Here is a 26,785-nt window from a genome sequence, read left to right as displayed (position 1 = left end):
GATTGTAAAGAGTTGCAAGATTTAGTACATGTTTCTGAACAGGTAGGTAAGCATTCTTTTCAATGTGGTTTTGATGCTGTACAGGCCTCGTCTAGGGTGGCTGCCACTGGGTCAGTTCTTCGCAGACACGCCTGGCTGAGGGATCAAAATTTATCTGAACATGTTAAAACAAGGATTTTAGATGCTCCTTTACAATCTGACGTGTTGTTTGGTCCTCCTGTTGAGGCAGTTTTAAAGAAAATGGAAGACAAGGCTAAGTCTATGCAGACTGTTAAAGATTTTTTGCAGGTCCAGCCTCCAAAGTTTAGTAGAAATTGGCCTACTAAGGGGTGGACGTATCCTTCTTATGATTCCCAGTCTAGGGGTAGATCTAGACGTGGTAGGGGCAGAGCTCAGGGCTCTTTCAGGCCTAGAACAGGGAGTTCTCCTGCACAGTCTTCGGTGAGGGCAGGGGTCAGTCCTTTCGTAAACAGACCCAATGACCTACCTTTTCAGCTGCCAGAGCCTTCTCGCCTGGCAGCACCTTTGGGAGGAAGGTTGGCACTTTTCAAAGAAAATTGGAGTTTAATTACCCAAGACAGATGGGTATTGGATATCATACACCACGGTTACAGGTTTTATTTCCATACCTTGCCTCCTTTCAAAGGCATGCCAGACGTTCCTCCTCAACAAAGAATAGAGGCTCACAAGCAAGTTTCTCTGTTACTCCAAATAGGGGCCATACAGCCGGTCCCTATGCCAGAAGTGGGCCTAGGATTTTATTCTCGCCTGTTCCTAATACCAAAGAAGGGGAACACGTGGAGACCAATTTTGGATTTATCTACCCTCAACACTTATCTGGACATTCCCAAGTTCAAAATGTTGACGTTACAGCAGCTTTTACCTCTGCTGGGCAAAGATCATTGGATGGTAACTTTGGATCTCAAGGAGGCTTACCTTCATGTTCCTATCAGACTAAGTTGCAGGAAGTATCTGCGTTTTCGAGCTGGGACTTCTCACTATCAGTTCTCTGCATTGCCCTTTGGCTTATCTACTGCGCCCAGAGTGTTCACGAAGGTTCTGGCTCCAGTGATAGCTTTCTTCAGGCTAAAAGGAATACAGATCTATCCTTATTTGGACGACTGCCTGATTCTGGCTCAAGGAAGGGAAGAGCTTCTTCATCATTTGGAATATGTGATAGCAGTGCTAAGATGCCTGGGGTATTCTGTGAACGAAATAAAGTCCAGTCTAGTACCCTCTCAGGACATGTGCTTTCTGGGTGTGAGACTGAATACAGCATCCCAGGTGGCCTTTTTAACCCCGGACAAACAAAAGAGTCTATCCCTTTACTTCCATCAACTATCTCATCAGTCCGGGCTGACTGCAAGGACAGTCCTTCAAGCCTTAGGGTTCATGGCATCTTGTATTCTGGTGCTTCCCAATGCCAAACTGCATATGAGGAAGCTGCAATGGTATCTCAAAAATGTATGGACACAGCACTGCCAGGATCTGGACACTGTCATTCAAATAATACCTTGCATTCAAAAGGAATTTTTGTGGTGGGCTCAGGAATGTCACCTAAACAAGGGACTCTCTGTGACCCGGCCAGAGGCGAGTCAGATTTTAACGACAGATGCCTCAGACAAAGCTTGGGGAGCTCATCTAAATGGAAAGTGGATACAAGACAAGTGGCCTGCCAAGACTACAGCATCTACATATCAACCTGAAGGAGATGTTAGCAGTCCAGTTTGCATTAATAGCTTTCAAGGATTTACTTCTTCCAGGGCAGGTGTTGATTCTAACAGACAACACAACTGTCATGTGGTACATCAACAAACAAGGGGGAACGCATTCTTATCCTCTATGCAGGCAAGCAATGATTTTGTGGGAGACTGCTCTCAGTTTACAGCTCAATCTTCAGGCAAGGTTTCTGCCAGGAGCACAGAACTCCTTAGCAGATGTGTTGAGCAGACGAATTATGGATCCCCACGAGTGGAAATTGGATCCTCATGTATTTCAGAAATTGACAGTGTCATGGGGAACTCCAGACATAGATCTGTTCGCTTCTCCACTAAACCATCAGCTGCCAAAGTTTTGCACAACAAGGTTTCATCCCACAGCTTGGAGAGTGGATGCTCTTTCTTTCAATTGGAGCAATCTTCATGTGTATGCCTTTCCACCTCTGCCTCTCCTCCCAAAGGTACTTCTAAAGGTCAGACAGGACAAGCCAAGGATGATTTTAATAGCTCCAGATTGGCCTCGACAGCACTGGTAACCATTACTGAGAAGTCTAGTACGGAAGCCTCCATGGCCTTTGCCTTCGATTCCACACCTGTTGTCACAGGAGGACAGCCATTTGCTCAATGTCAAGCTTCACTCTCTGCACCTAACAGCCTGGCATATTCTGTTTTGAACCATAGTGGGCCTCCACTTCCTCAGCAAGTTTTGAATGTTATTTTGGAAGCTAGAAGGCCTAGTACAAGGAAAGTGTACAGATAAATGGAAGAGATTTTTATTTTGGAGTGCAGCAAAAGATTTTGATGTTTCTGAGCCTAATTTGAGTGTGGCTCTTCAATATCTTACTGAGTTACTAGACAAAGGTTTGTCTTTCTCTTCTATTAAGGTTCATGCTGCAGCAATTTCGCTCACTATGATTGTGACCCACCATTGTTTTCTCATCCTTTGTTCAAGCAATTTCTTAGAGGGCAAAGAATATAAGACCCCACGAAGAGCTCCTACTCCTGCTTGGGATCTCAATTTTGTGTTGGAGAAACTCACTCTACAACCTTTTGAGCCTGCAGCTACTTCTGAGTTGAAATATTTATCATGGAAGACTGCTTTTTGTTGGCCATTACCTCTGCAAGAAGGGTTTCTGAATTGCAGGCCCTTATGGCGGTTGAGCCTTTCTTGATTTTCCATAAGGATAGGGTATCTTTACGTACTAATCCTTCCTTTATGCCTAAAGTGGTTTCTAGTGTGGCTTTAAACCAAACTATTCATTTGCCTACTTTTTATGCAAATCCCCAAAATAAAGGGGAAAAGATTTTGCACACTTTAGATGTACACAGGCAGTTGCGATATTATTTGGACAGAACTAAAGGGTTCAGGCAGTCTCAGCAGTTGTTTGTTTCTTTTGCTTTGGGTTCTCAGGGCAAGCCTGTGTCAAAACAAACTATTTCTAAGTGGATTGGGTTTTGCATTGCTTTCTGTTATTCCCATCATGGCAAGGAGATTCCAGCTGGGATTAGGCCTTATTCCACTAGGGCTACTGCCACTGACAGCCTTTTGAGGGGAGTGGCAACCAAGGATATTTTGGAGGCAGCTACTTGGAGTTCAGTGCATACTTTCTCTAGGCATTATCACCTACCACTTTACTCTAAATCCAGGGCTGGTTTTGCCACTGCTGTTTTGCAGGGCATTTTGGCAGCTCCTGCTTCCTTGTAGTTTGGCCATCCTCCCTTACCTCTGCTTTGGGATTCTACCCAAGTGTAAGGACTGCAGCAATGTGAGATGAAGAACATAGTACAGTTTTGTACCTACCATAAATGTAGATGTTCGAAGATCCACATTGCTGCAGTCCAATTTACCCTCCCTCCTTCCCTCTGTAGTTAGAGGTGGTTGTGTGGGTTGGGTTGTACATATTGTGTATATTGTATATATTGTACATATAATTAGTGCAAGGGTGGTTGGTTGTTTGCTGTCTTTTGGTTTTGACCTTTATGTTTAGGGTCTTCTGACATCTGGGGCAAGAAAAGACTGAGGATATGACGTCGGTCATGCGCATTTGTACCCTGACGTCCTGATGTCAGTCAAATGCGCCTTGACCGACGTCAGCCTTATACTTTGATATTCAGGCCGACCGAGGACAGCGGACTACCCAAGTGTAAGGACTGCAGCAATGTGGATCTTCGAACATCTACATTTATGGTAGGTACAAAACTGTACTTTCTTCAGGATCTGTGCCCAAGAAGCACATGCTCAAAATGGCAGAGGATTTAATTACTTTGATTAGAGGTTCTTTGCCCCCTCCTGATAAGAGGCCTAGGGTGGAACCAGAGTTGGGGAGTTTTGAGCAGGTTTCTGATGTTTCAGAGTCTTCGGCTGAAGACTTGCAGGAGTATTCTCCTTATTCTGATTCGGATGTGGATGATTCTACTCCTTCTGCTTCTCCTCCAGAGGATTTTTCTTTTTCAGAGACTCTTCATTCTATGAGGGAACATTTTAAATGGGAAGGTCAGGACTTCTCTGATTCCAGGAAAAGGCTTAGGGAATTTTTGCTTTTACCCCAGCATAGGCCTTTGGCTATTCCTCCTGTTCTGGATGTTGTGGAAGATGTGTTTGCAGAGGCTTCACTTAATCCTGATTCTTTGCCTCCTGCTCCTGTTAAACCGGACAGGTATTATAGGGTGCCTGAGGCTCATAAATATCTGTATAAGAGTCCTAGGGCAGACCCAGAAACAGTTAGTCAGGGACCTAAGGGTGTCAAAGCCTCTGTGGTAAAAAATCCGGTTCCTCCAGATAAAGAGGCCAGAGCTTTGGATAGATGGGGAAAGAAAGTCTATACTTCTTCCACCTTAGCTATGAGGGCTTTGAATTGCCAGTTTCACATGTTGAAATATCAAAACTATCTTCTTTCTCAATTGAAGTCTAAGGTAGATGCTCTGGCGGAAGGTATTGAGTGTAAAGAATTACAAGATTTGGTACATGTTTCTGAACAAGTGGGTAAGCATTCTTTACAATGTGGATTTGATGCTGTACAGGCCTCGTCTAGGGTGGCTGCCACTGGGTCAGTTCTTCGTAGGCACGCCTGGCTGAGGGATCAGAACTTATCTGACCATGTTAAGACAAGGATTTTAGATGCTCCTTTACAGTCTGATGTATTGTTTGGTTCACCTGTGGAGGCAGTTTTAAAGAAAATGGAAGACAAGGCTAAGTCTATGCAGACTGTTAAAGATTTTTTGCAAGTTCAGCCTCCAAAATTTAGTAGGAATTGGCCTGCTAAGGGGTGGACGCATCTTCTTATGATTCACAGTGTAGGGGAAGATCTAGACGTGGTAGGGGTAGAGCTCAGAGCTCTTTCAGACCTAGAACAGGGAGTTCACCTGCGCAGTCTTCGGGTGAGGGCAGGGGCCAGTCCTTTCGTAAACAGGCCCAATGACCTACCTTTTCAGCTGCCAGAGCCTTCTTGTCTGGCAGCACCTTTGGGAGGAAGGTTGGCACTCTTCAAAGAAAATTGGAGTTTGATTACCCAGGACAAATGGGTATTGGATATTATTCACCAAGGTTACAGGTTTTATTTCCATACCTTGCCTCCTTTCAAAGGCATGCCAGACGTTCCTCCTCAGCAAAGAATAGAGGCTCACAAACAAATTTCTCTGCTGCTGCAAATAGGGGCCATACAGCCGGTCCCTCTGCCAGAAGTAGGCCTAGGATTTTATTCTCGCCTGTTCCTAGTACCAAGGAAGGGGAACACGTGGAGACCAATTTTGGATTTATCTATCCTCAACACTTATCTGGACATTCCCAAGTTCAAAATGTTGACGTTACAACAGCTTTTACCTCTGCTGGGCAAAGATCACTGGATGGTGACTCTGGATCTCAAGGAAGCTTACCTTCATGTTCCTATCAGGCTAAGTTGCAGGAAGTATCTGCGTTTCGAGCTGGGACTTCTCATTATCAGTTCTCTGCATTGCCCTTTGGCTTATCTACTGCCCAGAGTGTTCACAAAGGTTCTGGCTCCAGTGATAGCTTTCTTCAGGCTAAAAGGAATACAAATCTATCCTTATTTGGACGATTGCCTGATTCTGGCCAAAGGAAGGGACGAGCTTCTTCATCATTTGCAATACGTGATAGCAGTGCTAAGATGCCTGGGGTATTCTGTGAACGAAATAAAGTCCAGTCTAGTACCCTCTCAAGACATGTGCTTTCTGGGTGTGAGACTGAATACAGCATCCCAGATGGCCCTTTTGACCCCGGACAAACAAAAGAATCTTGCTCTTTACTTCCATCAATTGTCTCATCAGTCCAGGCTGACTGCAAGGACAGTCCTTCAAGCCTTGGGGTTCATGGCATCTTGTATTCTGGTGCTTCCCAATGCCAAACTGCATATGAGGAAGCTACAATGGTATCTCAAAAATGTATGGACACAGCACTGCCAGGATATGGACACTGTCATTCAGATAATACCTTGCATTCAAAAGGAATTTTTGTGGTGGGCTCAGGAATGTCACCTAAACAAGGGACTCTCTGTGACCCGGCCAGAGGCAGTCAGATTCTAACGACAGATGCCTCAGACAAAGCTTGGGGAGCTCATCTAAATGGAAAGTGGATACAAGACACGTGGCCTGCCAGACTACAACATCTACATATCAACTTGAAGGAGATGTTAGCAGTCCAATTTGCATTAATAGCTTTCAAGGATTTACTTCTTCCAGGGCAGGTGTTGGTTCTAACAGACAACACAACTGTCATGTGGTACATCAACAAGCAAGGGGGAACACATTCTTATCCTCTATGCAGACAAGCAATGATTTTGTGGGAGACTGCTCTCAGTTTACAGCTCAATCTTCAGGCAAGGTTTCTGCCGGGAGCACAGAACTCCTTAGCAGATGTGTTGAGCAGACGAATTATGGATCCCCACGAGTGGAAATTGGATCCTCATGTATTTCAGAAATTGACAGTGTCATGGGGAACTCCAGACATAGATCTGTTCGCTTCTCCACTAAATTACCAGCTGCCAAAGTTTTGCACAAAAAGGTTTCATCCCACAGCTTGGAAAGTGGATGCTCTTTCTTTCAATTGGAGCAATCTTCATGTGTATGCCTTTCCACCTCTGCCTCTCCTCCCAAAGGTACTACTAAAGGTCAGATAGGACAAGCCAAAGGTGATTCTAATAGCTCCAGATTGGCCTCGACAGCACTGGTACCCATTACTGAGAAGTCTGGTTCGGGAGCCTCCATGGCCTTTGCCTTCGATTCCACACCTGCTGTCTCAAGAGAACAGTCATTTACTCAATGTCAAACTTCACTCTCTTCACCTAACAGCCTGGCATATTCTGTTTTAAACCCTGGAGGGTCTCAGCTTCCGCAGCAAGTTTTGAATGTTATTTTGGTGGCCAGAAGGCCTAGTACAAGGAAAGTATACGCAGATAAATGGAAGAGATTTTTATTTTGGAGTGCAGCAAAGGACTTTGATGTTGCTAAGCCTAATTTAAGTGTGGCTCTTCAATATCTTGCTGAGTTACTGGACAAAGGATTGTCCTTCTCTTCTATTAAGATTCATGCTGCAGCAATTTCTGCTCACTATGACTGTGATCCACCATTGTTTTCTCATCCTTTGTTTAAGCAATTCCTTAGAGGGGCAAAGAATATAAGACCCCACGAAGAGCTCCTACTCCTGCTTGGGATCTCAATTTTGTGTTGGAGAAACTTACTCTACAACCTTTTGAGCCTGCAGCTACTGCCGAGTTGAAATATTTATCATGGAAGACTGCTTTTTGTTGGCCATTACCTCTGCGAGAAGGGTTTCTGAATTACAGGCCCTTATGGCAGTTGAGCCTTTCTTAATTTTCCATAAGGATAGGGTATCTTTACGTACTAATCCTTCCTTTATGCCTAAGGTGGTTTCTAGTGTGGCTTTAAACCAAGCTATTCATTTGCCTACTTTTTATGCAAACCCCCAAAATAAAGGGGAGAAGATTTTGCACACCTTGGATATACACAGGCAGTTGAGATATTATTTGAGCAGAACTAAAGGGTTCAGGCAGTCTCAGCAGTTGTTTGTTTCTTTTGCTTTGGGTTCTCAGAGCAAGCCTGTGTCAAAACAAACTATTTCTAAGTGGATTGGATTTTGTATTGCTTTCTGTTATTCCCATCATGGTAAGGAGATCCCAGCTGGGATTAGGCCTCATTCCACTAGAGCTACTGCCACTTCTACAGCTTTTTTAAGGGGGGTGGCAACTAAAGATATTTTGGAGGCAGCTATTTGGAGTTCAGTGCATACTTTCTCTAAGCATTACCACCTTCCACTTTACTCTAAATCTAGGGCTGGGTTTGCCACTGCTATTTTACAGGGCATTTTGGCAGCCCCTACTACTTTATAGTTTTGCCATCCTCCCTTACCTCTGCTTTGGGATTCTACCCAAGTGTAAGGACTGCAGCAATGTGAGATGAAGAACATAGTACAGTTTTGTACCTACCATAAATGTAGATGTTCGAAGATCCACATTGCTGCAGTCCAATTTACCCTCCCTCCTTCCCCTCTGTTGTTAGAGGCGGTTGTGTGGTTTGGGTTGTATATTTTGTACATATTGTATATACTGTTCATATGATTAGTGCAAGGGTGGTTGGTTGTTTTTTGCTGTCTTTTGGTTTTGACCTTTCTGTTTAGGGTCTTCTGTCATCTGGGGCAAGAAAAGACTGAGGATATGACGTCGGTCATGCGCATTTGTACCCTGACGTTCTGATGTCAGTCTTAAGCGCCTTGACCGACGTCAGCCTAATACTTTGATATTCGGGCCGACCGAGGACAGCGGACTACCCAAGTGTAAGGACTGCAGCAATGTGGATCTTCGAACATCTACATTTATGGTAGGTACAAAACTGTACTTTTTCTGCCTGTCTACTTCAACCAGCTGGCTTCCACAAGTCACCTCACTGCGAGGAAGTTCCTGCAAGCTCTGGGATGCATGGCATCTTGCATCCTTTTCATCCCCCTCTCCAGACTTCACATGAGAAAGCTTCAGTGGTACTTAAAGAGCCTTTGGTGTCAGCACTCTCAGTCCCTAGAGACCACTCTCCCACTGATCCCTTGCATAAGGGATGAATTTCTCTGGCGGGCAGAGGCCTCTGCCATAAGCAAGGGTCTTCCCTTCATCCTCCGCCCCTCAGGCCAATCACCACCGACGCCTCAGACATAGCTTGGGGTGCTCATCTAGCAGGCAGGTGTGCCCAAGGCCTTTGAAATGCCCAGCAACTTCACTTGCACATCAACCAAAAAGAAATGATGACAGTACAAAATGCTCTGACTTCCTCCAACCCCATCTCAGACCAGGAGTCTTCCTTATAAAAACAGACAACACCACAGTAATGTGGTACATCAACAAGCAGGGGGCCTCCCAATCTTATCCCCTGTGCAGGTTAGGTACGAGTCTGTGGCTACACCTAATTGCCCAATACTTACCAGGGATCAACAACACACTGGCAGACCACCTAAGCGGAAACTTACTGGACCCCCACGAATGGCAGCTCCACAGAGAAATCTTTCTGCAAATCTCCCAAGAGTGGGGGGCCCCAGAGATGGACCTCTTTTCCTCGCACCTCAGTCACCAGCTGCACAAGTTTTGTACCAGGGAGTATCACCTCCTAGCGTGGAAGGTGGATGCCTTAACCTTCCCCTGGAGCTCCCTCTTTGTGTACGTATACCCTCCTCTGCCCCTTCTTCCCAAGGTTCTGATCAAAATAAGAGAGGGGAGATCAAAGGCCATCCTCATCGCTCCAGATTGGCCCAGACAGCATTGGTACCCCTTACTGTGCACTCTGACCTTACAGCCCCCGAAGCTGCTTCCTCTAAGGTCAGACCTCTTGACCCAGGAGAGGGGGAAGATACTGCCCCCAGACCTACAGACTCTCAAACTTTCAGCTTGGCTCATACACTAAAAACTAACAAGGCACTGTTAAGCAAACAGGTCCTGGACATCATCACAGAGGCCAGAAGGCCCAGCATAAGAAAATCTTATGCAGGAAAATGGAAAAGATTCTGCTCCTGGAAATGATCAACAGGGGGCAGTACCTCCCAACCTTCCATTCCTCTCATCCTGGATTACTTAGCAGAGGTGCTCAATAGTGACCTCTCCTTCTCCTCTATTAAAATCCATGCCTCGGCCTTCTCTGCCCATTATGATTCAGACCCACTCCTCTTCTCTCATCCTTTAAGCAAATTCCTCAGAGGGGCTTCTAATATCAGGCCTCCCAGAAGATGACCTACTCCACCCTGGGACCTAAATTATGTGTTAGAGAAACTAACCTTACCCCCTTTCAAACCTGCTGCTTCTACAGAATTGAAATACCTCTCCTGGAAGACTGTCTTCCTACTAGCTATCACCTCAGCCAGAAGGGTCAGAACTTCAAGCTCTCGTGGGTGTCGAGCCCTTCATAATTTTCAATGCAGACTGAGCCTCCCTGAGGACTAATCCCTCCTTTATGCCCAAGGTGGTATTTGATGTGACCCTTAACCAGGCCATACACCTTTCCACCTTCTTTCCCAACCTTCAAAACAAGGGGGAAAGAAGTCTACACTCACTAGACATGCACAGACAACTAAGATACTATCTGGACCGCACTAAGCCATTCAGAAAAACTGACCAGCTTCTTGTAAGCTTTGCCCAGTGGCAGAGGGGAAGCCCATCTCCAAACAAACCATTTCCAAATGGATATCGCACTGTATACATTTTTGCTACAAACTTCATGGGAAACCCATCCCTAGGTCAATCCGTACCCACTCCACTAGGGCAACCTCCACTTCCACTGTCTTCCTCAGAGGAGTACCTACCAGGGACATATTGGAAGTGGCCACCTGGACCTCTGTCCATACCTTTACAAAGCATTACCATCTACCTCTCTTTTCAAAGTCTAGGGCAGGGTTTGCCTCTGCAGTACCTCCTGACCCATACCTAGGACTCTATATAGCCTTCCACCCTTTACCTCAGCTTTGGGAATCCTCCCACAGGTGATGACTGCAACAGTGAAACATGAAGAACATGGTGCAGTTGTGTACACTTACCATAAATGTAGGTGTTTGAGTGTATTCACTGTTGCAGTCTTGGTTTCCCTCCCTCCATCCCCCCTTTTTTTCACATCTTCCCCTAGGGGGACACATGCTTCTCTAGTTTGCTCTTAGCCACCAAGTCCACTTCTCTCTCTTCCCTTGTGCTTCTGACGGGTTAGGGCAAGAAAAACTGATGCAATGACTTTGGCTTCCTTGCTTTATAGTACTGATGACCTGACGTCAGACTACAGGTGACAGCAGGCGGCACACAAAAACATTGAATCTGGTATTCGGGCCGGCCGAGGGCTACCTCAGCAGGGATAACCCACAGGTGATGACTGCAACAGTGAATACACTCAAACATCTACATTTATGGTAAGTGTACACAATTGTACTTTCTGAGGAACCATATAGTAAAGTGGGGATTAGGATTGTTGAGGCCAAGAATTTCTTGGATGAATCAGTTAACTATTTTTTTTTCTTTTTTTGTCTTTAGAATGCCCCTAATTTTTGGTGAGTTTTTTGATGACCTGAAATTTGATTTGCAACAGGCTATCAGTTATCATGCCTAGTAGCTTGGTATGGGGTATGACTTATAGTTTTATTAGATGCTGTTATTGAGGATTTTTGTTTGAGGTGTGCAAGAGCTTTTGGGGGGAATAGCAGCAGCTTTGTTTTATTGAGTAGAAGCTGGGAGTTATTGAGCCAGTTTTCAACAGATGAAAATTACGTTTGGATGAAGTGTTGTAGAGTAATTATGTTGCTAGCAGAACAGGTTAATGTGGAGTAAGTCAGTACATTGTATTACGGATGCTTGACATGTGGCAGAGTGTAGGTTGTTGGTAAATATGATGAAAAGCAGTGGCCCCAGTAAGGCACCTGGGGGAGCACCTGTTTTGATGGGTAGGAAGGATGAGTAAGAATTAATCCATTTAACAGACTGGAGGCTATTGGAAAGGTAGCAGGAGAACTAGTTTGTGTTTGTTAGGCCAAGTGAAGAGAGTTGTTTTAGAAGAAGGCTATGCAAAATGGTATCAAAGGCCTTGGAGAGTTCTAGAAACATAGAAAAAACAGTTGGTATTTGTCTCTGGCTAGGTTAACAGTGTTGGTGAAGATTAAGAGAGCTGTGGTAGTGCTGTGCCCTGATCATAAAACATATTGTGTGGGGGTGAGGATGATGTTAGTTTTGTAAATGAGTCTTTAATTGATTATGAATACATTTTCGAGGATTATTCAAAAGATGGAGGAGAGAATGGCGATGGGTCTTAAGTTGGACATGTCATTAGAGTTCCCTCCCTTGTAAAGTGAGATGATGTGAGATTTTCTTCCATAAGGCAGGGATATGCGATTTCTGAATAGACATATTTATGAGAGTGGATACTTGAAAGAAAATGGGGCTGCTTTTTTTAAGAAATCACCAGGAATCCATCTGGAGCAAGTCTGCTCTGTTTAATTTGGTTGACATATTTTTGGATTGTTATGTTGGATACTGGTTGAAAGGACAAAGAGAGAGCGAGTATTAATGGAACTGGGAGGTGAGACTGAGTGTAATGTGGTATGATTATTTATTAGAGGAGGTTGATGTATTTTGAGTATCATTGTGAAGCAATTTAGCGATGCTAAAGTTAAAGGGATCATTGAGAGCATTAGCTTTTTCTTTCCGGAAGCAGTGGGGGTTGAGGTTTGGTTGTCCGTTGATCCAGAATGCAGTATTTTAGATGCATGGTGGCCCCAAATTGTCTAGAATTTTTGTAGTGTCTGTTCTGTAAATTGGAGTAATAAAAGTTTCATGTGAAGTTGTATCTGGCATTTGACGTTATTTCACAAGTGTTTGTATTGCTGAAGATTGTTTTATGTTTTTACTGTTGAGCTATGCTTTCCAGACTTTCTCTAATATTCCTCATTAATTTCTTGGTGGTAGGAGTGAGCCAAAGAGCAAGGTTGTTTTTCACTCTTTTAACCCTGGGCGGAGGGCATTGCTGTTTAGCAGTTCTATAAATATTTTATTAAAATAGTCAACTGCATAATCTAGTAGCAAGACTTCTAGGATTTGCCAGTTGTGAGATTGTAGTGAGATGATACAGTTGTGGATCAGAGTTGTTCATCTTGTGAGAGGATTTATATCTGTGATCCTTGGGAGAAGTATGGAATTCTGTTGTGACCTATATGGGCAGGCAGGTGGTCACTAAGTGTGCTAGCTAAGGTGCCAGGGAAACTTAGATTGTTAGGGTGACTTGTTAATAACCAGTTCAAGGTGGTAATGTTACAATTTTTCGGATTGATTCTAATAGGAAAGTGTACAGATTTATACTAGAAATCATTATCTCAGAGGTGTTAAGGTATCTCTTGTTAATGATGAGAAATTAATTGTAGGCACTAAAAAGCCTATAATTGCAAAGTACCTTGCAAAAGTAAGGGAAAACAGCTCTTGTACTTCACAAAAAAGCACCTAAACAGGCATGTCCAAGGGTCAGCTTCCAGTGATTTCTCCTGTCCACCTGGTGAATCTGGGCATACTGGGGCAATGGAGCAACTGCCTCGTAAACAGACAACCCTCTCCTCCTACCAACCAATACTACAACCTGTGAGAGATGGACTTACATAGCCAAACTGGAAGCAAAGCTTTCTCCAGCCAAGATTGTGCTAGACAGTCAAGAGGAGAAGGTTAACACCTGCACTACACCTCAAGCAACACATAGTCCTTCAAAACCCACACCATCAACACCCACACATAGCAACACTAAACCCACATATGCGGAGGCCCTTAACATTAACCTGCCCAAGCAACAAGGACCTCCGAAGCTGAAATGCAAACAAACACCAGTCACAACCAAAGTGACACATAGCTCACAACACCACTGTGCCACCCAACAACACCCTCTAAGGCAAGACAACATACCCAACACTTTAGTCATAGGTGACTCTATAGTCAGGCACACTGATGTCCCACTCACCAGGCTAAGCAAGGAAAAAATTACAGTCAGTTGCCTGTCCGGTGCCAGAATCCGCCACATAACGCATGCACTCAAGTCACTCCACCACAAGTACAAATATGACTGTCATTGTCCATACTGGAGTGAATGACTTGAAACGTACCTCCCTGGACTACATGAAAAGAGACATGGAAGAGCTCTCGGATCATGTGGCCCAGGCAGGTATGACGCTAGCCCTGAATAGCCTCCTGCTTTCGCCCAGAGTGATACCACAGTATAAAGACAAAATGATTGACTTCAACAATTGGCTAAGCTTCTGGTGTCATTCAAAGGGGATCCAGTATCTGTCTGCCTGGGACGACATGATTGACAAACCACAATGCTGTGCCAGAGATGGTCTGCACCTGTCACCCCTGGGATTCAGATTACTGGCTAAAGCAATTGCCACCCCTGTAGTGCCTATTTTAGGCAAGGTTCAAAGGACAAAACCACCATCGTAACAGATACAAGCATGCAAAATCTGAAGGTAATGCTACTCAATTCTAGAAGAATAAACCTCAAAATTCACTCTCTCGAGGCACTCCTAAAAATGGAGAACATCAATATCCGTGCAGCAACTGAGGCCTGGTTCAAGACTCCAGAGAGCACTCCTGCAATACCAGACTACAACTCTTAACACACTTTTTGGCCACCAAACCAAGACCAAAACACTAAAGGTTGGTCCACTAAAGGGAGTGTCAATATTCACCAAGGATATTCACACCTCCAGGCTAGTTGTCCAACGCAATGCATCTGAAATTCTCCAGGTGCAACTAGATAAGACTGCAATCCAAATTGTAGCTCGCTACAGATCCCCCACCATGACCCAAGATTCTCACTACACCTTTCTAAACATACTGGAAAATATTAAGATACAACCAAACACCCTAATACTGGGTGATTTCAACTACCCTGCCATTAACTGGGAAAACTACTCTGGTACCAAAACCTTTTCCCAACGGTTCTTGGAATTCATAAATTCCAATGCCCTGGATCAACTAATCCATTTTCCCACCAGGGGCCCCAATATCCTAGACCTGGTCATTACCAACATGGGAGATAGATGCTCCACACCAGTGGTCACCCCCTCATTGGTCAGGTCTGACCATAAGCAAATCATCCTTGACATCCACATCCCACCCCCACCCCCCAGTAAGGAAACCTCCGTAAAAAAAAACTTCTTCAAAGCCAACTTCATGCTGCTTAAGTCAGAAATGACAAATTTCATAGGACCCATGCATACGGGAGCTGAAAGTTCGACTGCTGAATCCTACACTAAGGCACTGTATGAGCACATCCACTCATGCATGAATTGTGCCATCCCAAATAGAACCAAGATGTTCTCCTCTGAACAAACGAAGCCAATCTGGTGTTCCCCTGCTATAAACAAACTATACAGCAGAAGGAAGAAACTGTTGCAGAAAAGAGGAAAATCCCAGGATGCAAAAAACTCCCTTACCAGCCTCAGTATGAAGCTGAGGTCCCTCATAAAATCCTCCAAAGCTAGTTACGAAAATAAAATTGCCAAAGATTCCAAAGTGACCCACAAGGCATTCTATAGTTATGTCAAGAATCTAAATGGCAATGCTCAGATCTGCTCTGAACCACAACAGAATGGCATTAAATACACTGATCCCAAGGATATTTCCAATATCCTGGCAGATCGATTTAGTGCAATCACCCCCCTCTCACCCCCTAAAGGGCCCATGTCAGTACCAAAAGATTGCCAAATTCCGGTAATCACGGCCACACAGGTAGAAACCACACTCTCCAAAGCTAAGAATACAGTATCCATGGGACCAGATGACATCCCAAGCTGAGTACTACATGAACTACAAAATAAACTGGCACCTCACGTAAGTGTCATGTTTAATCATAGCCTCACCTCAGCTTTGTGCCCACTGAGTGGTGCACAGCTACAGTTATCCCACTCCACAAAGGGGGATCCACCTTGGATCCCGGGAACTACCGTCCCATCAGTCTGACGAGCCTGATCTGCAAGGGCATGGAACGCATTATCATGGAACTTATAAACAAAGACATTGGCAACCTTTAGACACTGGACTTCACCCAGTTTGGGTTCGTGAAGGACCAATCTTGTTTCCTGAACCTGATTGACTTCATATCAGTCTGCAGAGCTGTGGATGAGGGTAAGGTGGTCCACACAGCCTATCTGGACCTCACCAAGGCCTTCAACACCATCCCCTACTCTGGAATCATAGATAAACTTACTAAGCTGGGCAGAAATCCCTACGTCACTCGATGGGTTGCCAACTGGCTTACTGACAGAACCCAGACTGTAAAAGTAGCCGACTCCAAATCCAGCTCCAGACAAGTGGAGTAGCTCAGGGTTCAGTCCTGGGACCGCTCTTGTTTGGCATCTACTTCTCTGAAGTACAGGCCAACACTAAGGGACTCTGGCTAATAAAGTTCGCAGATGACTGCAAACTGGGAGCCATCATAGAATCCCCAAATGATGTGGATATTCTACAAAAGGGCCTTACAGAAACAGATGCTTGGTGCCAGAGCCATGGGCTCAAGCTTAATGCCAAGAAATGTATAGTTATTCCCTTTGGGAAGAGCCATGTACCCATGAATTACCACATAGGTGGCAGTACACTAAACACCGAAAGTGTGATGAGAGACTTAGGGACACAGGTGGACAGTGGTCTCACCTTCGATAACCACATCACCACAACAGTCAGGAAACCCTTCTATGTGGCACACCTCATCACTAAGGGCTTTTCATCCAGAAAAAAAGGAGGTCATTGTTCCACTGTACTCCTCCCTCATTAGACCCATTATAGAGTACAACGCCCCATTTGGTATGTACCTCACAAGACATCTGCAACAGCTGGAAAGGCCGCAGAAATAGCTCACTAAAAGAATCACAGTCCTAAAGCAGATGCCCTATGCTGACCATCTAAAAAAAACTCCAGCTATACTCTGTCGCATATCGTCTACTCAGAGACGAACTCTGCTTAACATACAAGGCCATGTCAAACCCTGAGCTGTTGGACATGCTCCACTTAAAGAAATCCCAATCACTTCCGAGCCACATGCTCCAGGGGATCTAAACCTTGTCATCACAATGAACAAAACATGCTGGAGGGATAGGTTCCTGACCCAGTGACTCCCCATACTCTGGAATAGACTGCCCATACATGTCAAGCAGAGTGCCTCCTTGGCCCTCTTCAAAAGGAACCTTGACGATTGGATGGGAGATAGGAAGTTCACCCCAGGGATCATGTCAGTCACCCTGCTAGACAAGGGTCCAGGGAAGTAAATATTGTGGGAAGAAATATCCGGGTAATTGTTTGGCTAGGCTTGTACAGGCCCTAGTGCTGATAGCCTAGTAGCAACCTATGAACCAATGAGACTTGATCAGTTGATGTTAACATCTCCTAGTATAATTGTATCAGTGTGTACATTCAGATAGCCAGGATAAGATGTCCTCCATTGTGCTTGTGTTGTTTCCAGGTGGGATATAGAGCTGACACACCCATTATTTTGTGTGCATTTAGTTTTCGGTTTAGGTTACTTAGACGTAGTTCAGCATTGAGGAAAGGAGATTTATGAGCAATGTGAAAGCTAACACATTTATGCTACTGTGGTATGTTATTGTTGCTGCTTTTGCCTTTTGTTAAAATGTTTCAGTTCTAAGGATGGTAAAGCCGAGGGGGGGATATTTCTGACTTGATGTTAAGTTTTATTCAAATTACTGTTATTGTTAATATGTCAGGGCAGTGAGATTTTAGAAGTACACGTAGTTCTGTTATGTTCATATGGAGTAGATTGAGTTTCTTGTAGCTGTTTCATATTTTCTTGGGAGAAAAGTTTCAGTTTTCGAGCAGGAATGGTTTATTATTTGAAGATTAACTTGGTGCCTTAGAGGGCCCAAGGTTGAAGTGAATGTCACCTGCTAACAGTAAATTCAGTAGTACACTTATATAAATGTGTTTTAGGTTTTGTGGAAATAGTGCCTTTGAACCTTTTTTAGAGGTATTTTAGGTTTACTAAGATTATTGCGATTTTTATACAAGTGGAGACTTGTATTAAACTGGATGGATGAAGGGGTACCATTGTAAATGTGTGTCCTTTGGTAGTAGGTGAAGTGTTCAGGGAGTTGTGTGGTAAGATGTAGAACAGGTTAATAATAATAAGATGAAGAATAAGAATACAAAAGAAATCTGAGATTTCCCTGACTGCAGAAAATCATTTTTATTCAATTTTGCTGTTTGTGTTTGCAGAACTCTAAAACCTTATTTAGATCAGATACTGCTCGGGTAGGATCTAAAGGTAGAAGAGTCTTAATTTACATCAGACATGAAGACACCTCAATCCTGGTCAAATGGTAGGACACACTTGACCTTCTCCATGTCCAGCTTACCGTGAGTAAAGTTCCGTACCATATCCTTACAAGCTGTAGGTCCCCCTCCATGACCCAGGAATCCCGTACAGTGCACTTGAGCAAAGTGGAGTCTCTCCCCATTCGACCCAACACAGTATTTATGGGCATCTTTAACTTACCCCCACATTAACTGTAAATCATACACAGTCTCAAACATGCAGGCTCAGAGATTCCAGGACTTTTAACACACACCTTGGAACAGCTAGTCTGCACACCCATCAGTGGCTCAAGTCTCCTTGACTTGGTCATCACAAACATGGGAGAATGATGCACTCCCCGCTAGTTTAAAGTCCTCATTGGTCAGGTCCGACCACAAAGTTGTCTATTTTGAGGAAGTATTAAGCCTGGGATCTCCGCTAACCCCGGAGCATTGAAATATTCCAAAGCTCCTTTTCCTGCCTCCATCTGAGCAACAGTCTAGCAAAATTTCAAACTATGAGAACACAGTAGAATTGTTCATAGAAGCCCTGTACAGTCCTGTAAATAGATGCATAGAGATAGCTGTACCGACTTGAAATAAGCATAGGACAATTTCCAAAAAAATAAGACACCCTGGTGGAATCACAGTATAAACAGGTTGTGTAACAAAAGACAGAAAGAAAATTGTGTCCAAAAGAAGGAGGGTATTGCCTTGCAAGGTAAAAACTCCCTTAGCAATCAGAAGAACCAGTTCAGGGGACTAATAAAGCCCACCAAAGCCACATATGAGATAAAAATTCCCTTCTAACCTAAGGACAAACCTTAAGGCTTTCTTCATGTATTGCCTGTACCTTAAAGACAACATCCAGCAGTATGCCAGACTAGCAGGATATAGCAGCTCTACTTGTCAATAGCTCTAATTTTACCCCCATCACCACCATTCAGCCCCTGGGAAATACCCCCATTTTCTCTACCAACATTTACTAGGGCTGAGGCCATTGCCTTGCTCTCTAAGGTCAAGGACACTTATTCGATGGGCCCTGATAATATCCCAGGATGCTTCCTGAATACCATGAAATATGACCTGCCAGGCTCCTAGAATCTCTATTTACCCATAGTTTCCAGACAGGCTTTATTTATTTCATTTATTTGTATTTGATTTCTGGGGCAGAGCACTGGTCTCCATGAACCTTTTTCAGCTTCAGCCCTGGGGGGTGGTGTCTGGTTTAACCATGCTCCACTGAACCAAAGGAAACAGCTTGTTAACAGCTCCTCAGTTCCTTAATTCTCTAAGCCAGCTACCAGACTTTGTGCCTAACAAATAGAGGACAGCAACACTTATCCCTCTGCTCAAAGTGACATATGCTAAATCCCCTCCCCTGTGATCTGTTGCAGATGTCTCATTGTTATTTAGAGTAGCAGCTTTCAGCTGTTTCTGTATCATCAAACTCATCTTAAAAGTAGCATGCAGTGCAATGAGTATTGCAAGAATATTCATTATGATTCATAAGCATGTCTGGCTGTGTCATTGCATTTTACTGAGAACTTCAAGGCAACCTTTAGCAATGCCTCTTTCGGATGGCACTGACCTTTTTGTTCCAAAGGTGAAAGTTTGGATAGAGAAATGTCTTGGATGGCGCAGTGGTGCAGCAGTAGCATTTTTGGCTCACATCAAGAGGTTATCTGATTCGATTCTCGGCTGGGGTGCCTTCTGTGCGGAGTCTGCATGTCCTCCCTGCGTTTGTGTGGGTTTCCTCCCACATTACAAAGACATGCATCTGGAGCCCTTTCTCCCCAGGCCTTTGCTGAATTGGCTTCTTTCCAAGTCTGACTTTCCCAGTAAACAAATCTTAAATAAATAAAAATAAAAGTGTGAGCCGAAGGCAAGATGCTCTCAATGATTGGCCTGAAATGTACAGCTCCACAAGGGCCATTCTTCTGAAATTGAGTGCTTTGAAGTTATGCATCAAAAAAAGCCAACAGCATGGCATCGGACAATGTTCTGATAAACTGCATTGTGGATGAGATAGTTTTGCTGCCAGTGAGGCAGAGGTAATCAGCAAAACCAGGGGTTCTGCAGGCATATTTCTGGGTGTTAGTTGCAGAGCTTCTGAAATATTGGCTGACTGTCTACCTCTCCACCTCCCCTGACAGATGGGGCTGAGTCCTTCTCTACATGCCTGCATGTTATACAGGCCAGGTCGGTAATGGCCATTATTTCTAGACTGTATTGTCCTTTTTCTGTTGCAACCCTAGTTGCACTTGTCTTCCTTCCAGTTGTCCCACCTGCTGGCAGTGCAAAGAATGGGTTTCACCTTCTTGCCAAAATAGAGGCTTATTCTTGTCGAATGAGTTATTTCTGATGTCATATGACATTAAGGTGTTTCACATGTAAAATTTGTTTTATGTTGCTATTAGAGGAAACTTGGGAAATAGATTTTGTTCCAGAATCTCAGGGCATTTGCCATTTTTTTATTTTTTTTTCTCATGATAAAACTACCCAAATGGCAACAGTTGCACAGAAAGCTGGCTAGATAGTAGTCGTACGCTAAACATAACAGGCAATCTTTGTGAACACTGGTTAAAAAAAAAAAAAAAAAAAATTGCTTAGTTGGTAAATTCTCATAGGGCTTTCTAGCAGAAACTCCATTACCAAAAATGAGAGTGTAGTAATTAAAAAAAAATGTAAGAGTCCTACCATTTACTCTTCACCTGGGTGCTTTATGTCCACACCCAGAAACCTGGAAAGTATACTACCTCAGAAGTTTTTGTGCCCTGAAAAGCAGGGTAGAGCTCGTGCCTTTTTTTTTTTCAAAATGATGTGCCTTGAAAATGTTCTCCTCAGAAATTTGCTAGGTACCTTCCAGTATTGCTTCGCAAGTTGTCTGTAGGCTCCTTTAAGATCTACTGTTGTAAATTCCTAGAACTTTCTTTTTTTTTCCTTTTTTTTTTTTTTTTTTTTGTTATGATATTCTGTCCCTCTGTCTGCTGGACTGTGGATTGATACGTGCCCCCTCCTCATGACATGCAAATTAATTCTACATGCTAGACGTAACTCTGAAGTTTTTAATTTTCTTCCCAGGAAGTCATTCCATTAACAATGTATTGTTTAAATAATATTTGATACATTAACTTTTATTGTTTGTGATTGAGTGATTGATATCTGCTTGCTGCACTTTAGCAAAGTAAAAAGTACAGTAACTACCTGCCTTCTTTTTTCAATCTTGTATATTTTTTAAAGTAAGTTTATATATCTTAAAGAGGAACGCAGTGAAATGTGACTCTGATTTCTGCAGAACCACCACTGGCTGAAGATGATGAGGATAAGGATCTGGAGACGGTTTCAACATCGGTCCCAAAGACACCCACTCAGAGCACCCAGTCTGCCATTGATATCACTGCGGAGTTCTTGACGCCACTTCTGACACCAGAAAATGTTGCCAATTTGGTAATGTGAAAAACAAAAATTCAAAGTTGATGTGAATGAGCTTTGCTTTAGGGGTAGTTCTGATTGAATAAGATTAAATATGCGCTCTGTTTAAGTCGAGTAAATTTTCACTGAGATGCTCAAATATAGCTACTTGTTTACTAACTATGATACACTACTGGTCAGTAATTTAGATATATATTGTTAGGCATACTTAGAATCATCTCTTGAGAAGATACCATATCACTGAGATTTTCACCACACTGTATTGTAATATGCAAGCAGGTGGTATACTTTTAGGGTGTTTTCCCCTTTTCTCCACTGTGGTGCAACAGTGGAGTTGGTGTGTGTGTGTGTGTGTGTGTGTGTGTGTGTGTGTGTGTGTGTGTGTGTGTGTGTATACGCACGTACACATGTGTGTCTATATCTGTATGTGTTTATATGTAAAGGCTTACTTTATCTATACTAACCCTAACCGTAATTCATGTCTTACCCCTGTCATTAACAGTAAATTTTAAAGATACATGTAGAGCTAACCATAACCCTAGTCTTAGTCCTAGCAAGCACTCATACTTACAGAGGAGTACTGAATCTCTGCTTTCCTATGTTAATTCAGCAGTCTGGCATTCATGCAATGTACACTTGCACTGTTCCATCCAAAGCATTCCATAGTCAGATGTTCTTCGTGTTTCACTGTTGCAGTCATTACATTTGGGTAATCTGCTGGCAGGTTGCCCTCAGTCGGTCTGAATAACAAAGTCTTGGGTCCTGCGTCGGTTGCTGTCTCCTCTTCTATGACGTCAGGGGTATAAAACATGCAGCCGACACCATTTTAATCAGTTGCGCTGTGCCCGAAGCAGAAGCAGTTCGCAAGTACCGGTCGGCCAACTACTGAAATTTTCGTATTCGAGTTTCAGAACCGGAGTCTTCAAACTAAAGCTAATTACCCCGTTGGGGAAACATTTTCTTGTTCCTTACCAATATCAGTAAAATTTAATAATTGCATTGCTTGTGGGAAGCAAATACCTCATAAGGATTTTCATTTGTACTGTATTCCTTGCCTAGGCCCTGATCACAACGTGCCTTGCTGTCGGTTTTGTGCCAAATTTAAAATTAAGCGTCAGTATATTTTTGCTTCTAAATATTTTGGTTCAAGATTTAACTACCCTGAAATGTCGTCTGTTAGCAATCCGAATACCGGAGTTCACAAAACCGCAAGGAAAAAGACAGAGACAGACCATCGAGGTCCAGAACCGACGACGAAGCTTCTCCAAAGCCAGTCGCCGGTTCTCTGGTACTCAGTGAGGCGCTTTCGCAGCCCCTGATACCCGCTACTTTTGAGTCGCAGGCCTCTACAGAGACCCATTTGGAGTCCATTATGCTGCGAGATTCTTCAAGTATTGAACCTGCGGATGTCTCTCCCTTGGATGGGTCCGGAGCCGCTGAGCAGGCACCGGCTTCTGAGGGTGTTTTCAGGCCTCAACATTTTTACATTAAACTGACGCCAGCAACAAAAACAAAGTCAAAAACGACTTCTATGTCTAAAAAAATGACGCATGAGCCACATGCTCAGGCCCCTATGCCTAAAAAACAGATGATCAAAATGGCTGAGGATTTAATTACCTTGATCAGGGGTTCTCAACCAACCCCCCACCCCCACCCCCACCCGCTAAGAGGCCTAGGCAAGGCACTGATTATGAATCTTCAGATCAGGTTTCCGTTACTTCTGATTTCTCTTCTGATCAGGAATTTTCTATTTCACCCTATGAGGATTCTGATGCAGAGGAATCCATCCCATCTGCATCTCCTCCTGAGGATTACTCTTTTGGAGAGACTTTGCATACTTTAAGGGAACATTTTCACTGGGAGAGTCAGGACTTCTCTGAATCAAAAAAGAGGCTTGGGGATTTCCTTCTTCCTCAGCATAGGCCTTTGGCAATACCTCCTGTATTAGACATTGTTGATGTGTTTACGGAATCAAGCATGACTCCTGATTCCCTGCCTCCAGCTCCTAGTAAGCCAGACAGATATTACAGGGTTCCTGACTCCCACAAATTTCTTTTCAAAAATCCTGCTGCTGATCCTGAGACTGTTTCTCAGGGTCCCAAGGGTGTTAAGGCTTCTACAGCCAAAAATCCTACCCCTTCTGATAGAGATTCCTGGGCATTGGATAGATTGGGTAAGAAGGTTCATACGTCTGCAACCTTGGCAATCAGGGCTTTAAACTGCCAGTTTTAAATATCAACAGCATGTTATGGGCTTACTGAAACAGAAAATTATGTTGATTTCTGATTGTGTGGAAAATAAAGAGTTACAGGATTTATTGCATTCAGCAGAACAGGTTGGAACGCATACTTTGCAATGTGGTTTTGATTCCTTGGAGGCCTCTTGTAGGGCCGCCAATACTGGATCTGTGATTAGAAGGCATATGTGCCTCAAGGAGCAAAACCTGCCTGATCATGTTAAAGCTAAATAGTTGGATGCCCCTTTGCAGCATGATACTCTGTTTGTTATTAAGGCGGAAGAGGTTTTAAAGAAAATGGAAGACAAGGCCAAATCTATGCAAACTGTAAAAGATTTGTTGCAAGTGCAGCCACCCAGGTTCAGTAGGCACTGGCGTCTGCTGCGTCCAGGGTCATTACAAAGTGCCTGGCACCAGTAATTGCATTCTGCAGACAAAGAAACATTCAAATTTATCCTTATCTGGACGATTGTCTCATTCAAGCAGAGGACAAGGATACTCTTCTTCAAAATCTGGCGTTTCTAAAAAGCCTTCTAGCATGCCTAGGCTACACCATAAACGAAAATAAATCACGACTGGTACCCTCTCAAATTACATTCCTGGGTGCAAGCTTAAATACAACTGGCCAGATGGCTTACCTCACGCCAGACAAACAAAGGCAATTGGCAACATACTTCAAACAAATGGCAACAAAAACCCAGTTATCTGCAAGACAAATTCTGCAGGCTTTGGGGATCATGGCATCTTGCATTCTACTAATTCCATATGCGAGACTGCATATGAGGAAACTTCAGTGGTACCTAAAATGTTTATGGAGTCAACATTGTCACAGCCTGGAAGCAATGATTCCTCTCATTCCCTGCTTACAACAGGAGTTTATTTGGTGGGCAGAGACATGTCACCAAAACAAGGGACTGTCATTCACTCTACCCCCTGCCGCCCAAACCCTAACTACAGACGCATCAGACTATGCTTGGGGGGCCCACCTGGCAGGGAGATGAATTCAGGGCAAATGGAGCCCAAACCAAATGCATCTGCATATCAACCAGAAAGAAATGCTAGCTGTTCAGAATGTTCTGACAGCCTTCAAGGACTTACTTCATCCAGGACAACTACTGATAAAGACGGACAACACCACACAGTTATGTGGTACATAAACAAGCAGGGGGGTACACATTCCTACCCCCTTTGCAGACTAGCTATAGCCTTGTGGAACACAGCCTTGACCTACCAAATACATCTCCAAGCTCAATTCCTGCCAGGAAAGCAAAATACTCTGGCAGACGACCTAAGCAGAAATCTTATGTACCCACACGAATGGAAACTGGATACACAAATCTTCAGCATGTTAACACAGAAATGGGGGAGCCCAGACATAAATCTTTTTGCTTCTCCACAAAACTATCGGACAAATTCTGCACAAGAATTCATCACAAAAAAGCATGGAAAGTGGATGCTCTATCCTTCAGCTGGAAAAACCTATCAGTCTATGCCTTTCCCCCTCTGCATCTACACTCCAAGGTCTTACTAAAAGTCAGACAGGAAAAAACAAAAATGATCCTAATTGCTCCGGACTGGCCTCGCCAGCACTGGTACCTGCTTCTAAGGAATATGTCACACCTTCCTCCATGGTACTTGCCTCAAACACCTCATCTACTGTCTCAGCAGAACTATCAAATTCTGCACACTCTGCTCCAAACTCTGAATCTTGCAGCATGGCTAATCAACTAATTATTCAAACCACATCTCTCAGTAAACCTGTAATGGATGTCATTTTGGAAGCCAGAAGGCCTAGTACTAGAAAATTTTATTCTGACAAATGGAAGAGATTCTGTGCTTGGAACCAAGCGCAAGGAATAGACACAGCAAAGCCCAATATTCCTGAGATTTTACAATATTTGACTGAGATGCTTGACAAGGGCCTATCTTTTTCTTCAATAAAAATCCATGCCTCTGCCATCTTGGCTAATTACAACACAGAGCCTCCCCTCTTTTCCCATCCACTGCTTAAACAGTATCTCAGAGGGACCAAAAAATTAAGTCCTCCCAGGAGAACATCAACTCCTGCATGGGACCTCAATTTTGTGCTGGAAAAACTCACCCTGCCTCCTTATGAACCAGCAGCTACTGCGGATATAAAATTGCTATCTTGGAAGACAGCTTTTCTTTTGGCAGTCACTTCAGCAAGAAGGGTTTCAGAACTACAGGCTCTCATGGCAGTGGAGCCTTTCATTATATTTTACCCGGACAGGGGGCCCTCAGAACCAATCCTTCTTTTATGCCTAAGGTGGTATCCAATGTGGCTCTTAACCAGACCATTCACCTGCCAACATTTTCCCAAATCCGCAGAACAAGGGGGAGTGGATTCTGCATTCATTGGATGTACACAGAAAACTAAGATTCTACTTAAACAGGACAAAATCTCTAAGAAAGTCTGAGCAACTACTAATAGCATTTGCTGCAGGATCAGAGGGGAAGGCTATATCAAAGCAGACTATTTCTAAATGGATAAGCAACTGCATTCGTTTCTGCTATTTGCACCATGGTAAACCAGTGCCCAAGGGGATCAAATCCCATTCCACCAGGGCTGCCTCTACTTCAGCAGCTTTTTCTCAGAGGGGTCCCAACCAAAGACATTCTAGAACCTGCTACTTGGAGTTCTGTTCATACATTCACAAATCATTATCATTTACCTCTCTTCTCTAAATCCAGGGCAGGCTTTGCCACTCCAGTCCTGCAGGGCCTTATAGCTGCTCCTAATGCTGTTTAGCTCCATCCTCCCGGCCATAGCTTTGGGATTCTACCCAAATGTAATGACTGCAACAGTGAAACATGAAGAACATAGTACAGTTGTGTACACTTACCATAAATGTAGATGTTCGAGTGTATTCACTGTTGTAGTCCGGGTTACCCACCCACCATCCCCCATTCTATACCTTTTCTTCGCTTCACTATACTCAAAAGCCTTTGTGGTGTATTGCTTTTAGTTGAAGGTAAATTTTATGTTTCTAAGGTGCATTTATATATTTACAGTTTTATTTTATATATATATATTTATTTTTTTCTCCCCA

At 43.7% G+C, this 26,785-nt stretch overlaps 1 protein-coding gene across 2 annotated transcripts in view; it reads left to right on the top strand.

Moving 5' to 3' along the window:
* The window catches only part of SYMPK (symplekin scaffold protein), a 2,606,756-nt gene that overhangs the window by 629,252 nt on the left and 1,950,719 nt on the right, over positions 1-26,785 (top strand). For both annotated transcript variants that reach the window (XM_044062505.1, XM_044062497.1), the window contains exon 10: positions 21,342-21,493. In XM_044062505.1, coding sequence (XP_043918440.1) covers positions 21,342-21,493 — 152 coding nt within the window. The remainder of the gene's footprint in view (positions 1-21,341; positions 21,494-26,785) is intronic.

The sequence above is a fragment of the Protopterus annectens genome, chromosome 1.part0, assembly GCF_019279795.1.
Source record: "Protopterus annectens isolate FY-2018-M chromosome 1.part0, PAN1.0, whole genome shotgun sequence".
Lineage (NCBI taxonomy): Eukaryota > Metazoa > Chordata > Ceratodontiformes > Protopteridae > Protopterus > Protopterus annectens.
Note: the sequence above shows the minus strand (reverse complement) of the source record. Positions and strands in the feature narration are given on the sequence as shown.